The sequence below is a fragment of the Carlito syrichta genome, unplaced genomic scaffold (assembly GCF_000164805.1).
Source record: "Carlito syrichta isolate Samal-C Ts95f unplaced genomic scaffold, Tarsius_syrichta-2.0.1 Scaffold309263, whole genome shotgun sequence".
NCBI classification, from domain to species: Eukaryota; Metazoa; Chordata; class Mammalia; order Primates; family Tarsiidae; genus Carlito; species Carlito syrichta.
Window position 1 is genome coordinate 32539 of NW_007253359.1, and position 15121 is coordinate 47659.

Here is a 15121-nt window from a genome sequence, read left to right on the forward strand (position 1 = left end):
GAGCCTCATACAGAAACACATCTGTAGCATACACTAATGAGGGATACTTCTGAGAAATGCACGATCATTGTGGGATCATCATAGAGTGTGCTTACACAAATCTAGATGGTAGGCTCTGTAGTGGTCTGTTGCTCTAAGCGTTAAACCTGTACAGCATATGACTGTATTGAATATTGTAAGCGATTGAAATGCAATGGTATCTAAACACAGAAAAGATAACACCCTTGAGCTAAGACCTCACTAGAGAATAGGAATTGTTCAGCTCCATTATAATCTTATGGGACCACTGTCATGTATGCAGTCTTTTGTTGATCGAAGGTCATTTTGTGGCCCTTGACTGTACTTCCAAGACCCCTTTCCAGGTTTTTGTCACATCTGTGCCTCCGTAGCAAGTGGCCTTGAACTCAGCGATGCAGAGTTGGAGGTAGAATTATCATCATTGTCCCTCTCTGGGGTCTAGGGGTGCCCAGGGAAGATGTACGCTGGAAGGTGGGCTGGGTCCCAAGGAAGGTGGCCCTGGTTCAGGGTTGCCCAAGGCAGGTGTGCGCGCGAAGGGGTACCAGTCTAGGACTGCCCAGAGCAGGTGTGCACAAAGGTGCACCGAGTCCCCAGGGGATGCCTAAGCAACCCCTGGGGACCAGTTCACCGTTCTGTGCACACCTGCCCTGGGCAGCCCCAGATCCAGTCCACTTTCCTGAGCACTTGTTTGGGACCCGGCCCACCTTCCCATGCACACCTGCCCTGTGAACCAACTGAGGGCAGCGCAAACTTGCTCTAGCTCGGCGGCTCTGGAAGTCCTGAGGCACAGGACTACTTTTCGCGGACCCTGCGGAGAGGGCGGAGGGATCCCGGTGGCGTGGAGGAGCACGGCCGTTAAAAGGGAGCTGTAGTTGGACAGTGCGCCTGCGCGGGCGGTCCTCGCTGCCTGGCTGAGGGATCCGCTGGCTGGCTGAGGGGTCGGCTGTCCTCCCTCACCTCCGCTGCCGCCGCCGCCGCCGCCGCGGTCTCGTGCCGGCCATGGCCCAGATGCTCCCAATCCGCTTCCAGGAGCTCTTTCAGGTGAGGCTGGGCCGCGCCGCGCGCTCTGTCCTGTCAGCCGCGTCCCGCCCCGCCAGCCGCTGACTGGGGCCCCACCTCCGGCTCGAGCGCGACCACGGGGTCCCAGGGTGTGGGCGCACTACCGACCTCCTCGCTGGAGGCTCCCGGGCCCCTGAGTTGGGATCCAGCGGCCGCCCGAGCGCTTGTGAAAGGCGTCGCGCAGTCCCGTCCCGGGCTCCGTGATTGGGACCCCTGTCGCGTCCCAGAGCTTCCTTGCGCTCGTGTCTTTGGCCCGTCGAAGCCCCCTGGGTGGCTGCGTGGCGAGGACTGTGAACGCGTGAGACCCCAAAGGAAAATCAGCCACGGGATGTTTTAAGAAGGTCTTTGCAGTGCAGCAACACTCCCAGCGTTTCCTCTTTGCGGAGGTCCGCGTGTGTCTGTTTCGGGAAGATCAAGACTGGCCACCTGTTCTTGAGCCCGGGTCTGGACAGGCTGTGCAGAGTGTCCCGGGTCACCCGGAGAGCGGAGCCAGTAGGGGTAACAGCTAACGCTCCGGCCCGAGCGCTTCCTGTTGAGTCGCTACAGCCCCACACGTTACGACTTGTGCACACTCTCTTTTCTGGATGAAGAAAGCGAGGCCCAGCAAAGTCAAATAACTCGTCTTCATCCAGAGAGTGATAGCAGGATTCAGACTCAAGTCTTTCTGATTACAGAATTGTACAGGAATGTGCTTGATCGAAAGGTCGCATTTTTACAGAACAAATCACTGTATCTAAATAACCTGTATCTAAAACCCCTGTATCTAAATAAGAAAGGTCCCGGGGGTTTTTTGATGATCAGTGAAATCCCCTCATTCTGCAGATTGGAAATGATACCTCGAGTATCCTGCCTGGGTCACTTGGTTAGTGGATCTAACTGAGGTTGTGTGGAAGCAAAGTGTCCTGAACATCCATGTCCTTTCTGGACTCCCTTCTGCCACTCAGCTGAACCAGTACCAGTAATATGGGCAGCAAAATACTGCTGCGCTAATAGTAATAATAATAAACTGTTATCATTTATTGAGTCATCTATCTTTCCACCCACTGGACTATTGCATTTTATTTTATTTTATTTGAGTTGGAGCCTCACTCTGTTGCCCAGGCTAAGTGCAGTGGCACACTCATGGCCTCTGCAGCCTTGACCTGCTGGGCTCCAGAGATCCTTCCACCTCAGCCTTCCAAGTATCTGGAACTACAGGTGCGAGCCACCACACCCAGCTAGACTATTTTATTTTATTTTATTTTATTTATTTATTTTTTGAGTTGGAGTCTCACTCTGTCGCCCAGACTGGAGTGCAGTGGCCGCTCCCGGCCACCACAACCTCGACCAGCTGGGCTCCGGCTATCCTTCCGCCTCAGCCTTCCGAGTAGCCGGAATTAGAGGCATGTGCTACCATGCCCAGCTGATTTTTTGATTTATTGTAGAGATGAGGTCTCGCTGCCCAGGCAGGTCTCGAACCCGCGGGCTCAGGCAATCCACTCACCTCAGCCTCCCAAAGGCGCGGGATTACAGGCTGAGCCACCGAGCCCAGCGATTACTGTATTTTATAAATCTCATTTAATTTAATCGTTGTGATTATATTAACTGAGGCAGGTAGTGATATCCCATTTTATTTATTTTTACTTGTTATTTTGTGTGTGTGTGTGTGGAGACAGTCTCACTGTGTAGCCCAGGCTGGTCTCAAACTCTTGGGCTCAAGCAATCCTCCTGCCTCAGCCTCCCAAAGTGCTGGATTACAGGCATGAGCCACTTTGCCAGGCCTTTTTTGTTTTGTTTTGTTTTTTTGAGTCAGGGTCTCACTCTGTTGCTCAGGCTGGAGGGCAGTGGCACAGTCTCACTGAAGCCTCAAGCTTCTGGGTTCAAGTGATCCTTCCATTTCAGCCTCCTGAGTAGCTGGAACTACAGATACATACCACCATGCCCTGCTAATCCTGCCTTGGTTTCCCAAAGTGCTGGGATTACAGGTGTGAGCCACCAAGCCCAGCCCATTTTATACCATAAGTAACTGAGGTTAATTTTCAGATAAAACTACACAGCTAGTAAATGACAGAGCTTGGGTTTTAATCCAGGTCTTTGATGCCTGTGTGTAACCACTATATAAATATGCTTTTTTCAAAAAGGAGACAATAAAGCATTTTTAAATGTCCATTAGAGTATAATGTCTTGAAGGGATATGTTCCATTATCTGGAAAATGCTTATGGCTTGTGGCAGGCAGGCCACATGAATGAAACTGTGGTTTGTGGTCTCTAACACTGGGTGTTTGAGGCTGCTGTACGTTTTGTGTTTCTCTGTAGTGAGCACTCTCTGCACTGCATGAATTTTCAGACTTTCGCCTATTCTTTAATCTCTGACCCTCCCACCTTGCTGCCAGCAGACGCCTTGGAGAAAACAGAAGCCATGCACTGGGATGTTCCTCTCCTTCCATGCCTACAGACACTCTTTCCTGCCTTTCTGTTACCTCAGAAATGATGTCCTTGTTCTTGTCTGTGTTCTGGACCCCCTCTCCTCCCCTAATAGGGGTCTTGCTCAGTAACAGCTTTTCTTTCCTCTTTTTTCATTCATTCCCTCTCCATGTCTTCTTTCTATTTGCATTTGGTGATGCTTTCATCTCTTCCATCTGTGCAATAAACCAACTTCTTCCTCCCCTCTTGTACCCTTGAAGCTCTTCTTTCATAGCCAGACATGAAAGGACTACCTTATCTTTCTATTATTCCTTTATGTTCCTCAGTTTCCTCAGTAACCTGCAGTCTGGTGTTTGTCTTCAGTGTTTTCCTGAATCTGTTCTTGCCAAGGTCACAAGTCATTCTGCAGACTTTTTTGTAAAGGGCTGCGTAGTATATGTGTTAAGCTTCATGAGGCACATCCTGTCTCTGTTGAGTATTCTTCCCTGTTTCCTAACCTCATAAAAATATGAAAACATATTGGGCCGTACAAAAAACATGTTGTAGTTGGCCAGCTCTTGCTGTAAAAAATAAAATCAACTGGGCACAGTAGTTCATGCCTGTAGTCCCAGCACTTTGGGAGGCTGAGGTGGGAGGATTGCTTGAAGCCAGGAGTTCATGACCAGCCTGGGCAACATAGTGAGTCCCCAAAATAAAAAATAAAAACATTAGCTAGGTGTGATGGCATGTGTCTGTTATTCCAGCAACTCGGGAGGCTGAGGTTGAAGGATCATTTAAGCCCAGGAATTTGAGGTTGCAATGAGTTATGATTGCCGCTGCTCTCCAGCCTGAGTGACAAGTGAGACCTTGTCCCTAAAATAAATAAATAAAAATGAAATCAAGTCCCTCGCATTGCACACATCTTCCATGACTGTCTAGCTGCACGTCACACAGCACTTTACTGCTTCCTGAGGGTCCTTTCTCTGCTCTTTTTGGTGGTACCACTGTTTCCTGGGATTTTTCCTACCTTTGTGTCTACACCCATTTCCCTGTGGCCTCCTCTTATACATGATATTGAAGTCAGTCTTGAGCCCCTCTACTTTTCATTCAGGATACTCTGCTGAGATTTTGTGTATTTCCATATGCTCAGTGTTCTTAAGTCCTCTGTGTGTTTAGGCTGAGCCTCAGAGCTGTATGTGTGTGAGAAAGTAGCAGCTGCTGGCTAAGAGCATAGACTGAGGCCAAACTGAGGGCTTTGAATCTAGACTCAGGCACTTATTGGCTGTGTGTTTTGGGGCAATGTTTGGAAGTTTTTTATACCTCTGTTGCTTCATCTATAAAATAGGAATAAAAGATAAAACTACTCGTACAGTAGTTGTGACGTCTTGCGTTAATAAATGTGAAGCACCGAACAATATCTGGTACATAATACAATCGCCACCCCCCAACCCTTGGGGGATACCCAGTGGGTGCCTGCAAATAGTTCCAAACCCTGTACATACCATGTTTTTTCTTATACATACTTGCCTCTGATAAAGCTTAATTTATAAACTAGGCACAGTAAGAGATTAACAACAATAACTAATAATAAAATAGAACAATTATAACAGATTGCCAGCATCATTACCACTGGACTTTGGGGCCATTAAGTAAAATAAGGGTGACTTGAACACAAGTATAGCGATACCACCACAGTCAATCTGATAACCATTGGCTACCAAGTGACTAATGAATGGGCTGGCAGTATATGTAATGTGGATATCCTAGACAAAGAAATGATTCATGGGTTGAATGGTGCAAAATTTCAGCACACTGCGCAGGATGCATGCAGTTTAATACTTACAAATTGCTTTTTTCTGAAATCTTCTCTTTAATTTTTTCAGACTACAGTCACAAACTGTGGAGAGCAAAACTGTGGATAACAGGGACTACTGTAAAGCACTATGTCCTTGTTAGCTGCTGCTGCCATTATGACAACTGCCTACTGGAGCAGACCACTGGATAGTTGATAGATTCCTCAAACACACCTTGTTTGGAAATGGGGTTCCCCTTTTTCCCCAAATGTATATTTTCTCCAGCCAGGAACCAAGGAGACAGCCATGCATTTCCCCATCCTGTTGTCTCTTCCTGCTGCTTATTTTGGCATCATTTTGCCACTGTCATCATGACTACCACTTTCCTGGACTGTGCCATCCTTCCCCACCTCAATGTTCATCCTAGCTTTGTCCTTCCACACTTGGTCTTGCCTTTCTCTGGTCCATTCTCTAGCATACAGGCAAAGTAGTCTTCTCCAAAGATGAACATCTGCTTGAAGTCCTTCAGGGAATAGTTGCCTGTTGTTTCTGGGATGAAAATCCTGACTCCCAAGTGCCCTTTCAAGCCTCCCCAATCCAGCACCTGCTAAACTGTCTTGCTGCTCCCTTCCTGTTCTTTGCAGAACATGTTCTTCCCCTTGTCCCTCTTCCCCTTGTCCCTCTTGTTACCAGCTATTCCTACTGAGCCTTCTGGTACCTGCATAAAAGACACTCTCTGGACGCTCTCCCTAATGTGTCAGGAAACCTTCCCCTGTGCCCCTGGGGCCTTTGGTGCTTCCCTTATAATGGCCTTCATCCCATGGCCACATTGTAGCTATTCGTCTTCCCTACCAGATTGTGAACTCAGGGAGGCATTATGTGAACTTTATCAAACTATTCAAATTTTGGAATTGGTAGGTTGTTGCTGTTTGTGATAGCTGAAGAAATATGGAAAAGAGCTGAAAGGCTGGGAACTCAGGACATCTTAATTCAGAAAAAGAATAGCTGGATGATTTAGTGTTATAGAAAATCTATTGAGCCCTATGTAATTTTCTCTCAGCTATTTAAGAAAGCAATTGCAAGTTTGTAAGCTGTAAAATGTAGCATAGTTCAATATATGAAATACATAAAGGTGCTCCCTCAAAGTATCTCTGAGGTGATGCTAAACAGGTGTAGAGTCTGTGAGTTATAAAAATTGTAGAAGAAAGTTGGTCACATGACCAAGTGTGGTGGCTCATGCCTGTAATTCTGACACATTGAGAGGCTGAGGTGAGAGGATCACTTGAGGCCAAGAGTTTGTGACCAACCTAGACAACATAGTGAGACTGTCTCTACACAAAATTAGCCGGGCATGGTGGCATGGGCCTTTAGTCCCAGCTACTTGGGAGGGGGATTGCTTGAGCCCAGGGGGACTCTTGAGCCCAGGAGACTGAGGCTCTGGTGAGCCGTGGTCATATACCATTGCACTTTAGCCTGGGTGACAGTGAGACCTCTACTCAAAAAAAAGAAAAGTCTTTTTGTTTTGTTTTGTTTTGTGTGGTGTCTGGACATTTTAATTAGATCAGTTTTGTTAATCATGTTATCAAGATTTTATATTCTTACTAGTTTTTTTTTGGTCTCCTTTTACTTACAGTTATTGAAATGAAATAATAGTCTTCCACTGTGATTGCTGATTTATCTAGTTTCTCCTTTTATCCCTCCCAATTTTTTTTATTTTTATTTTTAAAGATATGGGGTACAATTCAGTGTTCGGTATACAAACGGTCATTGTACAGGTGAAGTTTGGGCCTCACTTTGGTCCCCATGTCACTTGGTTTGAGATCAGGTACCCTTATTGATTTAAGTAAGTGTGTCCCCCCACCTACCCTGGCAGTTTCCCACTACTGCCAATCCAAAAGATAGTCTTAATGCTTCTCAATCCAGGCTGCATGTGAAGAATGGCCTGGAGCTATTTTTTTTTTTTTTTTTGAGTCAAAGTCTCACTCTATTGCCCAGGCTGGAGTGCAGTGGCACATACACAGCCACTGCAGCCCCAACCTACTGGGCTCAGGTGACCTTTCTGCCTCAGCCTTCCAAGAAGCTGGAGCCACAGGTGTGTGCCACCATACCTGGCTAATTTTTTGATTTATTGTAGCAACAAGGTCTCGCCAAGCTGGTTTTGAACCGGTGGGCTCAGGCAATCCTCTCACCTCCACCTCCCAAAGTGCTGGGATTACAGGTGTGAATCACTGTACCTGGCAGGCCTGGAACTTTAAAAACACCTCTACCGGTTGTTAAGTCAGAAGCTCTCAATGGTGGGGGTGGAGCATTGGATTTCTTCCCAGGTGAGTCTCACATGCAGCCTGGTTGAACCAATCTACTAAATGTTAGTCAATATTAATAATTAAGGAAAGAGGCCGGTCTCGGTGACTCAGCCTGTAATCCTGTGCTTTGGGAGGCCGAGGTGAGTAGATTGCCTGAGCCCACAGGTTCAAGACCTGGCTGGGCAACTTGGCGAGACCTCATCTCTACCATAAATCAAAAAATTAGCCAGGCGTGATAACACACACCTATAACTCCAGCTACTTGGAAGGCTGAGGTGGAAGGATAGCCGGAGCCTAGCAGGTCGAGGCTGCGGTGGCCGGGAGCGGCCACTGCACTCTAGTCTGAGCGACAGAGTGAGACTCCAACTCAAAAAAAAATTTAAAAAAAGGAAAGGAAAGAGGTTGGTGTTTGACATCTTTTTTTTTGTTTTTTGGTTTTTTTTGAGCTGGAGTCTCACTCTGTCACCCAGGCTGGAGTGCAGTGGTGTTGACTTGCTGGGCTCCGGCAATCCTTCCACCTCAGCCTTTCAAGTAGCCAGAATTAAAGGGGCACGCTACTACACTTGGCTAATTGTTTTTGATTTATTGTAGAGACAAGGTCTTGCCAAGTTGTCCGGGCTGATCTCAAACCCACAGGCTCAGGCAGTCCACTCGCCTCGGCCTCCCAAAGTGCTGGGATTACAGGCTGAGCCACTGAGCACGGCCCAACATCTTTTACATGTGAGGAAAAAAGGCAGAACTATGAAGACTGAGCTTGAACTGAAAATAATTTCCCATGCACACATGTGTCTGTCTGGAGAGGTTTGTAGGGGCGGCATTACAAAAGGGGACACTTACCCATAGCACAGTCCATTTTTGGTTTATGTAGCCATAGTGTACCCAATTCATTTTGTGACGTGGTTTTTTAATATACTAAGAAAAACAACAGTTGGTTCATTGTGTCCTATAATTATTGTATGCCTGTGTGTAACTTTATTTAAGGTAGTGTTTAAGCTGTTATTTTTACCTATTGGCAGAGACTACTACTCCTAGTAATGGAAATACATGCTGGCCAGTCATTTACCTTCTTTGTTATTACAGAGCAAAGATAGGATCTACCTGCCTCAGCCATGGTATCTGGGAATGCCAGCCTTGCAAAAGTGCCCAACACCACAGCATCATGAATGACCAAGTAGTAAATTAATTTGAATAGGGCCTCTTTGAAAAAATTAATTTTCACCCTAGAACACATTTAAACATTCAGAATCCCTAAACTGTACAAGATTACCAGTGCTTTTTGAATTTATTGGCTTGAAAGAATTATCAAGTCCTAGGAGGAGCTTAGTCAAGTTCTCTCCATTCAGGTATTTCAGCATTCTGTAGCAGTGGCAAAGTGCATCAGGAACAAATTTTCAAGTAATGCATATACATGGGGAAAAGAGCCCCAGACAGAAAGTATAAAATTTAAGGCCTTTCTGTTCAGCCTCTGGCTTTCTCTCCCCAAAGGAAACCACTATTCAGGAAACCATTATATCCTTCTAAAAACGATTAAAAGAATCCTACGAGAAATATTTGTATCTTCCTGCCCTTTGCTTTTGTAACTTAACACAGTTGGAGATCCTCCCTTAAGATCACATACAGATCACAGTATGTATTCAACATATTGTTTGTTAATATACTCTGAGGCAGTAGTTTCTGGCACCATCACCCCATCCTCTAAGTATTTCTTTGCTTTCCCTGCTCTTCCTGAGTTTTCCTTCCCTTGCTTCTTCATCAAGTTTGCCTCTTCTCCTACTTTCTTCTGCTTCTCTTGCTTGAGACCTGCCAGGGGCCTCCATGCCAGGGAGATTACCATCACTCTTGGCTGGCTCAAGAAGGATGCCACAAAGCTGGGTGGCAGAGTTCAGTGGCAAAATTAGAATCCAAACAGATCTTGACAGACTGGAATTTAGTTGACATTTAACAAGGATAAATATAGAGTCTTATGCATTGGTTTTAAAATACAGAAAAGCTGCAGTGGTGTAATTTGAGAGAAGTTCTGTAAAGCGCTACACAAATGTTAACTATTCCTGAACTAACCTAGAATGTAAGTTCTGGAAAAGACCTTAGTCTCCATTCTTCACAGACCCTTGTTTACGAAACTCCCTCTTTAAACAAAGAAAAATTTGCTGGTCAGTTTGAAATATAAAATAGATTTTCCTAAACTGCAGATGAACTAAATCTGACTACCGTGAAACAAGTAACTTCCTACTACTTACTTAACATCCATGTGCTAGGCAGGAGGATAAGGCAGCAAGTGGGACTGGAAGGAGACAGATACAGAAGGAAAAAAGACTGGCATCTTCAGACACAGAGCTGTGAAAACATCAGGATGTTTGGTGCAACTTGAGCCTCTGGCTTCTTTGACATGGGCAGTTGATGTTTTCACCAACAGTCCTGTATAAACATAGCTACAGACCTTCCCAGTCAGACTTCTGTCCCCAAGCCCCTTTTATACAGCAATCATAGAACTGTCAGATGAGTAATTTCTTTTTACATTTTCTTACTACATTTTTTATTTCTTTTAAAATTTTACATTTTGCCAGATTTGAATTGGGTTTCATTTAACTGCAGGTCTTGAGAACTGAAAAGAATCATTAGATAGTATCCTGTTTACCTTTGGTTAACTCTTAACTTACATGTGCTTTTTAAAATGTGTAGGTAGGTTATCAATCAGAATACTGATACTATTATCATGAGTCCTTGGTTATTTCTACTAACTAGTGAAGAAACCTGACTTTTGGATACATCACATCTCTGGGATGTTGTTTCTGCATATGGAGTAAAACTCATCATGGTATTTGGTATTTATTTTATTTAGAAAAAAAAGAAAAGAAAAGAAAACCTCTGCTCACTTAAGTGTACATTTCTGTCTAGAGAGCATCCAGTCCTGTTCTGCTGAAGCCTGGAAAATCTGGATGGGTTGAGGAGCCCAGGAATGGTTGCTTATTAATACGTGGCCAGCTTTGTTTTACTTATGTCCCCATTCACTACCAAATTATTTTGAGGCTAATTCCAAACATCATGTTTTATTGTTAAGTACTTAGGATGTGTCTCCAAGAGAGAACCCTTTGTTATTTTATTTTCCAATTTTTAAATTGTGGTAAAATACACATAACATAAAACCATCTTAACTATTTTTAATGTACAGTTCAGCGATATTAAGTACTTTTATATTATTGTGCAAACATCACCACCACCCATCTCCAGAATGCTTTTCATCTTGTAAAACTGATACTCCATACCAATTAAATAATGACTCCCCATCCCCCCTCACCCAACCCTGGAACCACCACTCTACTTTCTGTCTCTATGAATTTGACTAGGTACCTCATATAAATGAAATCATACAGTATTTGTCTTTTTTGTGACTGACTTATTTCACTGAGCATAGTGACCTCAAGGTTCATCCATGTTACAGCACGTGTTAGGAGTTCCTTCCTTTTTAAGGCTGAATAATATTCCATTGTATGCACACACGTTTTGCTTATCCACTAAGAACTCTTTATAACACAGATTCTAATAATATTCTCATACCAAAAAATTAGTAATTTATCAATATCATTAAGTATCTTGTCAGTGTTAGAGTTCTCTATTTGTCACTACTATTTTATACATTTGGTTTGTTAGAATCAGTATCCAAAGAAGGCCCATACATTGCATTTGGTTGACATTTTATGTTTTAGAGCTGCTTTTTGAGAAAAACTTTCATCTTATTTTTTAATATTTAACACAAATATGTTTTATTTGTGTTTGTATAAATTTATCATTTTTAAATTTCATAGTCTTTTTAAATCTATTAAGATTCTGATTGTTATTCTAATATATTGACAGTCTCAAAGCAGACCCTTAGCAGATAATAAAATCACCCCATCTGTGACTTTGAGTAATTGTTCAGAACATTGGCTAGCTTATGATTCAGGTCAGAGCCCTGGGCCTGGTATCAGACAGACAGGGACTCACAGGGCTACACCTAGGGGTATGGTTCAGCTATGCATCTGCTTGTGTGCACACTCACTCAATGATCTGCATCTCATTCCAAGAAAGAGTCTTTGTTTTATGTGTTATTTCTGTGCTAGATGTTTTGATGGATTCAAAATGAGGAGACCTGAATTTGACTCTGAGAAGAAACAAGAGGTAAAGTGAATGTGAATAACTAATATAAAGTGGAGCTCTGTATGCCATAAGCATGCCATAGAGAAAAGGCTTGGGTTGGGGGTTTACTGCCCATGGAAGTTACTTCAACCATCCCAGCAAGAACTAAGCCAGACAAATTACTCAAGTAAAGATTTATTCAACCACATTTGCTTGACTTCAAGAAAATGAGGTTGACTTCTTAGTCAGCCCATGTGACTGCAGTATTATTTTTCTTGTGAGAGAGCTTACAAATCATCTGATGGATAGTGTTGTAGATAATGCAGCAGTCTTCTAGAATCCCACTGTCCTCTGTTTTGAATATTATAAAGTCTGTAGCATTGAAAGGTGGTAAGACTGGAAGATTTTCTTTTCTTGTGATATTGTAGAGCTTCTTGGGTTACTAAGCATCAGTGGTTGTTGCCTTGTGGAACTTCTGTTATTTCTTTTTTGACTCAATTAATAATTAAATTATGTTCATCTTCATAGGCTGCTCCTCTGCTTCCCTTCTGGTGTGTCCTGGGGTTCTGTGTCATGGGCTCCCTTCATGGTTACTTTTGGTGGTTCCATCCAGTCTCATGACAGCACCTCCTATCTGTACATCAATTACCCGCCCATATTATTTTGGGGCCTGAAATTTTTCCTAAGGCTTAAACAGAAAGTTAAGCAATGTACTACCTAAGAAAATTCTAAAAGTTACGAGTGCTGAGGAGAGCAGGCCCTATCACATATTAAAAAACAACGTAAATTAGAAAGGTTTTGTAGCTCGCAGCTACCTGTAGTTCCAGCTACTTGGAAGGCTGAGGCGGAAGGATCGCCGGAGCCCAGCAGGTCGAGGCTGTGGTGGCCAGGAGCGGCCACTGCACTCCAGTCTGGGCGACAGAGTGAGACTCCAACTCAAAAAAAAAAAAAAATAAAGCCTCAATAAATAAAATCCTTTGGTGCCAATGGATAGCTCGATATCAAGAGTTTCCTGATAGTGGAACATGTGGAGGTTCCTGAGGAGAGGTGTGCTGGAGAAGGTGTGGAAGTTCCTTGCCCTTTGCCCTATGCATTTCTTCCATCTGGATCTTCATCTGTATCCTTTGTCATATATTTTATAATAAAGGGATAAATGTGCTTCCTTGAGTTCTGTGAGCAAATTAGTCAAACCCGAGGAAGAAGTCATGGGAATCCCAGTTTATAGCTAGTCAGTCAGAAGCATGGGTCACAGCCCGGGGCTTGTGATTAGTGTCTGAAGTAGGAGCAGTCTTGTGAGACTGAGCCCTGAACCTAAAGGATCTGACGCAATATCCAGGTAGATAGTGTCAGAATTGAGTTAAATTGTAGGATACCCAATTGGCATCTGCTGGAGAATTATGTGGTATGTGGGGAGAAACTCTCACACATCTAGTGTCAGAGTATTAAGTGGTGTGTGAGCAAGAAAGACACTTTGGCTTTTCTTACTATAACCCAAGATTGGAATGTGAAGGGACTTGCTTGTAATAATGACACTATCAATGGGTAGGCTCTATTAAAAGAATTATCTTACTACAATTATGAAGTAATGTTTTTTGCTGTTATATGTGTTTTTTGTTTGTTTGTTTTGTTGTTCTCACTTGGGAACATAATCACTACTTAGTTTATCTCTTTTTGTGTTGAAATAAAATATGCATTTCAGACAACTCAGTATTGTGGTTCAGAGCACAGACTTTGTTATACTTGGTTTTCTTGTTAATCAGTCTTACGACTTTGGAAAGATTTTTTTAACCCAAAAGTCTTGTTTCTCCCAAGTCTAAATTGTGTGCAGCACACTTGCCTCATGGGTTAATAGCAAGATCAGATGAGGCAACCTGTTGTCCTGCAGCCTGCTCTGCTTAGCAGCTGAAACATGCAATATGGGCTGATTGTGCTACAAAAGACAGGTAAGGCACAGTCCTGCTTTTGAGGAGTTCATGTCGATAAGGGAAAGAATGTAGAATAAAGAACTATGCTAACAATATGAATGATCTTATTTGTGCTCCTTCCAAAGGGTGGTGGTGATTTTTTTTTTGAGTTGGAGTCCCACTCTGTCACCCAGACTGGAGTGCAGTGGCCGCTCCCGGCCACTGCAGCCTCGACCTGCTGGGCTCCGGCGATCCTTCCGCCTCAGCCTTCCAAGCAGCTGGAACTACAGGTGCGTGCTACCATGCCTGGCTAATTTTTGATTTATTGTAAAAATGAGGTCTCGCCAAGTTGCCCAGGCGGGTCTCGAACCCACGGGCTCAGGCAATCCACTCAGCTCAGCCTCCCAAAGGTGCGGGATTCCAGGCTGAGCCACCGAGCCCGGCTTTGTTGGTGATTTTGATGCATGGTCCCCAAATGTAATGAAGTGTGGTCTGGTGTTCCTAACCACAAAGAGGCTGTGATTGCCTTAAAAAGAAAATAAGTGTTATATAAGTTTTGTTCAGAATGAGTGGTAGTGCTGTTGACTGTAAGTTCAGTGTTAATGATCCAGTAATACATATTAAAGTGTCTAAATAGAAACATACACAAAAGGTTTTATATTGTCTGTATGTAGATCTGGAAGGTTATATATTCATTGGTTGATGAACATGTTGTGACCAGAGTCTTATAGGAATAAATTAACCATAGCTAACCATTAATTAATTAATTAAGTTTAATTTTTGGAGAGATTGGGTCTTGCTATGTTGCCCAGGCTGGTCTCAAACTCCTGACCTCAAGCACCCCTCCTGCCTTGGCTTCCCAAGGTGCTGGGATTATAGACATGAGCCATCATGCCTGGCCAACCATTTATTTTTGTCTAGGTATAATGACTGAGTGTTTGATGACTCATTATGCAGTGACTTTATAGAACATAACTAGTAAAATTAATGAGAACTGACTATAGTCTTTTCTGTCAGAGATTCCTAGTTAGGTATTCTGAATTTTAATATCCGGGAGTCACAGGCAGTGCTTTTGGTGATGAGTATTCCTTCTTTAAATTACATACCCTCCCATTAAAGGTCATTTTCACAGGTTGTCTATTATGCATCACTCAGTCTGGAATATTTCATTCTGTTTCATCATTAACTTCTTGGACCAGTGTACAGCGATTAGTTTTTTTGTAGCCAAGAGTGTGATAATCAGAATCTTCTTTTTTTAAAAAAAATTTTTTATTTTAAATATGTGGAGGCCGGGCTCGGTGGCTCAGCCTGTAATCCCAGCACTTTGGGAGGCCGAGGTGAGTGGATTGCCTGAACCCGCGGGTTCGAGACCTGCCTGGGCAACTTGACAAGACCTCATCTCTATAATAAATCAAAAAATCAGCCGGGCATGGTAGCGCACGCCTGTAGTTCCAGATCACCGGAGCCCAGCAGGTTGAGGCTGCGGTGACCGGGAGTGGCCATTGCACTCCAGTCTGGGTGACAGAGTGAAACGCCAACTCAAAAAAAA

At 43.8% G+C, this 15121-nt stretch overlaps 1 protein-coding gene across 3 annotated transcripts in view; it reads left to right on the forward strand.

Moving 5' to 3' along the window:
- Positions 1 to 957: 957 nt before the first annotated feature.
- Positions 958 to 15121, forward strand: part of CLTCL1 (clathrin heavy chain like 1) — a 105101-nt gene continuing 90937 nt past the window's right edge. For all 3 annotated transcript variants that reach the window (XM_021717075.1, XM_008067022.2, XM_008067021.1), the window contains exon 1: positions 958 to 1059. In XM_021717075.1, the coding sequence (XP_021572750.1) occupies positions 1018 to 1059 (42 nt within the window). In that variant the 5' untranslated portion in view covers positions 958 to 1017. The remainder of the gene's footprint in view (positions 1060 to 15121) is intronic.